We start from the raw sequence: 6,000 nt of genomic DNA on the forward strand, positions 1-6,000 counted from the left end.
AAACTCAACAAATCCTTCAGAATATCAAGTTTTTTACTTGCCAAATGGAAAGTGGAACACACTTAACAACCTTGAACTTGCTCAAGTGATGGGAAAATGGAATTCATGAGACAACAGATATTCAAATAATTATAATTTCACCACTGGAATTCATTACTACTCTACTACTACTAAAAAAAGAAATGAATTTATATGGAAAAAAAAATTACTATCTGTGCCCATAAATAAAAAAAATAGTTTAATTTGGAAGAATTATGTCAAAAAAGTTAAAAATAAGCAAGATACCTTATCAAAAATAATAAAGAGAAAAAATAAATAAGATAACTTTTTAAACTATCAGGCGTAATAAAGGAACATAAGTTAATACCATGAATCCCTTTTGTAACTTGTTGAGGTCCTTCATCGTCAAGCGATTCTCTAATTTATTCTCCATGTTGGCCACTTTCCTGAAAAAACATGATTCAATAAACAAATCAGTATCAATATAATGTTTTCTTCCATTGTTCTTAGCTGGTGATTAAAATGCACGTCACTTTTTAACCACTGGGGGGTGAATAAATTTCTGTGAGAGTTTTCCCACCATTTGATATTTTCCAAGGTTTCTACAGATTTCACAGGAGAAACCAATTCTCCTTAAGCCTATTCTTGATTTAAATTGTTTCTCAACTCTCTATGGTAAAATTAAGATTTTCACATGCTCGCTAAAGCCAAGTTGAAAATTTTAATTTTACCATCTTGAGTGGAGAAATACAATTTAACATAAACCATTCAATCATTACTGAAAGAGAATCTGTATATTTTGCACTACAATGAGTCATTTCTTTACCTATACTTAACTTTTGCAATTGTAAATAGACTGCAGCACTAAACTACATGATAAACCTGCTTACATTTTTTTCTATTTCAAGTCCCATAACTCTCAATTAAAAATGATAAAACAATGAAAAAAACTAAAGAATTTTTCTTTCCATGAAGATGAAAGACAAATATTGCACTACAAATGCCCAAAATCACTCAATGAGTTTTGAATAGGTGTTAGATGTGTAGTCAGTGTAAATGGACAGCTGTATACCATAATATATCAGGCAAAAGAAAAATGTATAAAACTTGGACTATTATGTCAGCACCTTTATAAAAAGATAAATTAAGTTCACTTTAAGTTACAGCTATTCAGTGCAAACAAAAAAAAACATGAAAACATCACTTTTTTGTCTCAAGAAAGAGAAACTAAAAATTATTCATGTAATCAATTTAGTGATAAAAATACTGTTGAGTATCCTATAAATGAAGAGAAAGTACAAAAAACTTCATCTGTTATAACTGTTAGATGTAACCAAAGACATACATAAGATACTACACAAGGTAAAATAATAGAAAATACCTGGGGAGACTGTCTTAAATCATCATTGATTTTGACACAAACAGTCGAACCTATCTTCAGCAACAACCTGTCTTAAAAGGCTATGATTATAATATTTATAAGTAGAACATTAATTCTATGTAAAAATTAACCTGTATATAGAGACCACTTGTCTATTATCACCATAATTTCACTCTCTATTGGAAGGTAACTGAAGACAAGTTTGACTGTACATTATTTTTAATGTCCCTTTTTTCATATACAAAAACTACATAAGATGTATTGTATATCTCATTTAACTGTATACGACTTTTCTGATTTTAAGTAGCAGTTCTATAAAAAATCAGACAGGAGGTGGTTCATCCATGTCAAAAACCCACTGAATTCAGTTTTAATTAACAAAACGTTACTGATTACAAAACCAGTCCCAGTTTTTCATTTGGCTTATGTGCTTTTGAGATAAAAATGATATAGATTGTACATGAAATTAGCACTTTGCAAGAGTTATCATTCTTGATTTGGTTGATTTTAGTGGGAAGTTAAAGTGAAGCTTTCTCAAAAGTACAGATCTAAGTACAAAAAGGACTATTGCCACATAAAAATTCAGCATATGTAGGCCAAAAAAGCATGGTCTAATTCATGGGTTTTTCTATACCATGAATCACTTGACCTTTGGTACTGTCTGAATTTTATTTTCATGAACTAGTACTTAATATACTAGTACTTAATTATAGGTTAAATTGAAGAAAGAAAAAGCAAAAACAGAATTTTTGCCAACTTTAAGAATTTCTTTAATACATGGAGATCAATTCCACAATTTAGATAATTCTATACAATATATCATACACCAGTAATTTACAGGTCTATGAATACATACATGTATAGTGATTTGAGACAGTCACTAAGTCCTTTACCTGTAAATTCGTGATAACACCAAAGGCTTTACACAACATGATATATTTCAAGTTTATTCAATAAAAGAAAGGGAGGTTACTCTGGAAGCAGTTAATTCAGTATGGACTGCCATGTTTTCACCCAAATGTGAATGGAGGGTTATGGAATAACCAAAATGTGCATTATATATTTTCCAACATTACAAAGCTATTCTCTTTTATATGACAAAAAAAATAAACCCATTCAGCCTTAAATAAATAAAGTAATAATAAATACACATCAAAATTTCAAAAAAATTGTAATTTTCAACCATAATTAACTGATATTTAAGATTTATAGAGCTGTAATTAAATCACCGGTCCATGATAAATTACAGACATAAACAAGTTTAAACTAATTCTCAAATATATCAGCAAGTTTCCTGTGCAGCAAGCCTCTGGTGAAACCATACCTTATCCCTGAAAGCCATAGATGTTTAATTTAATACCTTGGATTCTATACAGGATCTATTGATAACTAACTACAATAAAATCAAAAGTAATGAAGATTATCATAGCACTGAGGTAAATATAAGGAGGGTGCCCATGGAAGACCCAGGCAGTGGGTGGTACATGCCAAATTTTGTTAAAAAAATCATCCATAAGAGATCACCAACACAAGTATTCTAAGAAATGAATGTTGGTCAGTGATTTATTAAAATGGTAACAATGAAATAAATTACAAAGAAAGCAGTACAACTAAAAGATCAAGGGGAATAACTCTCTGATCTGTTCATAGTTTGGTCTATTTGCACAAGTAGCACTCCACATAAGAATCATGCAAAATGTGATTCATGGTTGGAAACCCTAAATATTTTTATTTAGAGACTGATATTTTGTTTAAAATGTCATAGTAAACAGAAAGTAATATGTGGCTTTACATATAACCCTTGTTCATAGGAGATAAAAATCATATAGAATGAACAGTAAAATTTAAAATTAAGGGAGATAATTATAATGTATGTAAATGATATTAAACATTGGACAAAACTGTGAAATGGGGCATACAGGATCAGGATGTTATTCATTGACACAATTGATCGAGTACTTTTGGCTTTCCACTCAATTGGACCATTCATTTGAAAGTTATAAAAGTCCAGGAGATTCCATTCTTGAAAGTAAATTTAAATACCTGACTTTCGGCAGTTTAAAAAAGGGGGGGTAAAAAAACTACCAAATAAAATACAGAGAGTAAAAGGATGATTTTCTGAATTGTTTTGATATTAGTGATGGGATCTACATTGTGTATATGAAGTATTATTTTGAAGGGTGCATTTCTCACCAATCACCAAAAAGATCCTTTTTCGGTTTCTTTGACTTCTGTTTCCTTTTAGCTTTATTTGAATCAGCAGGAACACTGAGACTTCCTTCACTATTAATATGATCAATATGAAATTACAATTGGGGTGGTGAATAATTTTCACTATATCAATAATTATGTTATCAGGATGTGCCGTCAAATGATACACAGGCATAAAAAATACAATTTAATTGTGTGTGTGAAATATGTCAAACAGTCTCTGAATTTTCGTCATTGGTTAATAATAATTTAGGCCAAACTTAAAAGTATCTGTCTGCAATAGCTCTAATGCACAAAAAGAAGCGGCAGTGGGTAGGTAAATATTTTTTTTTCTCCAAATCATTCTGTCTGACATTTTTAGGCAAGATATTTGTTTCTGACCGTATATAAATGTATACCCTACCTGATAAAAAATCATGAAACACCTTTGCAAAAGTAAATTAAATGAACAGAACTTAACATTAGGCTTTTGGCATTTTGAATTGGTACAACTAGTTTAAACAAAATTGTGCATTTTAGGTTGTGAAACTAATCTTCTGATTTAACCATTGAATTTCCATTACCAAATAGAATTTCATTTTTTTACTTATTTTACAACCAGTAAAATTAAGCACCTAAGGCCATAAAAATAAAAGTTCTTTTATGGAACCTTACAATCTACATTGTAAACAAAAATAGAGTTGGTATGTCGGCATTTTCATTTTATTTTTTCAGCAAAGTTTTATTCTTTACTTCAACAAAATCGATAATCTTGGGGTAAAATTTTGTGGTCCTTTCCAAATGGTATCATTTCTATTTCATATTAATAACAGACTTGCTGTACATATGACAACATTTACTTAATTTCAGGGCCATGCTGACTTTTTGTTTATGACTGGGTAGCCAATCAACTAGACAAATAGAAAAAAAGCCCTGTTAACTCAAATGCCAGAATGAATTGGTCTAAAAAATATGCTAGCTTTGAGGATTGAATACATATTGAATCATAGCTTCTTCAAGGGATGGCCAAAACAGTCAACAGTAAGATGGCGCCTAAATGTTCATGATGTGATGGGAGAGCATAACTTGATTAACTTGGATGGAACAAGGCAAGACTTTGGATCATACTAACAAGCTTGCCTAGGACTGAAGAAAATGGAACACCTTAATAGACAACCTATGTCCTGAAATGGATAAAAGGTTTAAGTTAAAATAAGTCAAATGAAGATCAAACCCTTGGTGACAAGTCATTTACCTTGCTATTGACTATTGTAATCTTACTACCTAGCACAACACAGGTAGGCCATCCTGCCACAATGAAAATGATGTAATCAATTTTACCCATCATTTTTCAGTTATAATGCCAGACAATTTCTGACCAAAACAATATGGAACAAGTACAAGACAATTTCTAATGTGTATCAGGAAAGCCACGTCATGATATAGGATGGTTGTTAAACTAATTTAACAGGGGTTACCAAACAAAGGTGGTATTAATTTATCAGTTTATGTTTCTTGATGATTAGACTTGAAAGTGGCACTAATGGTGCTGATACCGGCAGTTAATTTTATTTTCAAAAAGCTGTGTACAGAAAGTAAACACTAATCATGCTGGGCATCGGTGATACTGATAGAGAAAGAGGGGTTTCAACATATTTCTCATCAATTATACCTTTCAGGCTTTTCTGGAGGTTTTACGGTCTCAATGGACCTCCCAGTGGATTCATTTTTAAGTGAACTGGCGGTTGACATTTTTACTTATACATATAAATAACTCTCAACCTAAGTTCGCCGCCATATTGTTATCAGTTGCCAGGCAGGTGCGTTTATCGAATTTTCGAAATCCATATGACGAAACGAATCAAAAAGTAGATTAATAATATTTGTGCAATGTGGCTTTATTTCAAGTTACCAATTTGAAACGAAAACGTATTGATATCCATTATCAAATCAATAACAATTACTAGGAAAATATGTTTTTAACTATTTTCAGAAAGGCCGTACGTTATGGGAGGACGGAACAAAACTTCGTAAACCAAGAAACGAAAGGTGAACGATACGAAAACGAAATTTATCTGTTGACTGACTGAGGGTTTATCTATCTGTTAAGGCACCGACCATTTTTATTACTGGGGGTGGTGGGGTGGGGAGGTGGTTTTAATAGACCCACTAACAGTGACAATCCTATTGCAAATTTTCAAATTCCAAGAGGCAGAAGGTGTGTTCTATATTATCGGATAAAAGCACTGGATCAGCATATCGGAGGAAAAAGGCAGAATTATAGCAATAGATATAGAAACTGGAAAAACCTACATTAATTAATGTAGACCTTCCAACAAAGAAACAAAACTCTGATTTTGAAAACCAGCAATGCTTGGCTATCCAATCTTGACATGAAAATTTATATGGAGGTACCCATACAGTGATAT

At 31.6% G+C, this 6,000-nt stretch overlaps 1 protein-coding gene across 1 annotated transcript in view; it reads right to left on the minus strand.

Moving 5' to 3' along the window:
• Window positions 1–5,389, minus strand: part of LOC148597532 (cilia- and flagella-associated protein 337-like) — a 46,382-nt gene extending 40,993 nt beyond the window's left edge. Inside the window, exons 1-3 of the mRNA XM_088562891.1 lie at window positions 5,244–5,389; window positions 3,575–3,664; window positions 368–446 (exon numbers count right to left, since the gene is read on the minus strand). Coding sequence (XP_088419017.1) covers window positions 368–446; window positions 3,575–3,664; window positions 5,244–5,323 — 249 coding nt within the window. The 5' untranslated portion in view covers window positions 5,324–5,389. The remainder of the gene's footprint in view (window positions 1–367; window positions 447–3,574; window positions 3,665–5,243) is intronic.
• Between the last annotated feature and the right edge of the window lie 611 nt (window positions 5,390–6,000).

Source organism: Perna viridis, chromosome 15 (assembly GCF_037379345.1).
Source record: "Perna viridis isolate PV_CMFRI_1.1 ecotype Kerala chromosome 15, ASM3737934v1, whole genome shotgun sequence".
In the NCBI taxonomy this organism is placed as follows: Eukaryota; Metazoa; Mollusca; class Bivalvia; order Mytilida; family Mytilidae; genus Perna; species Perna viridis.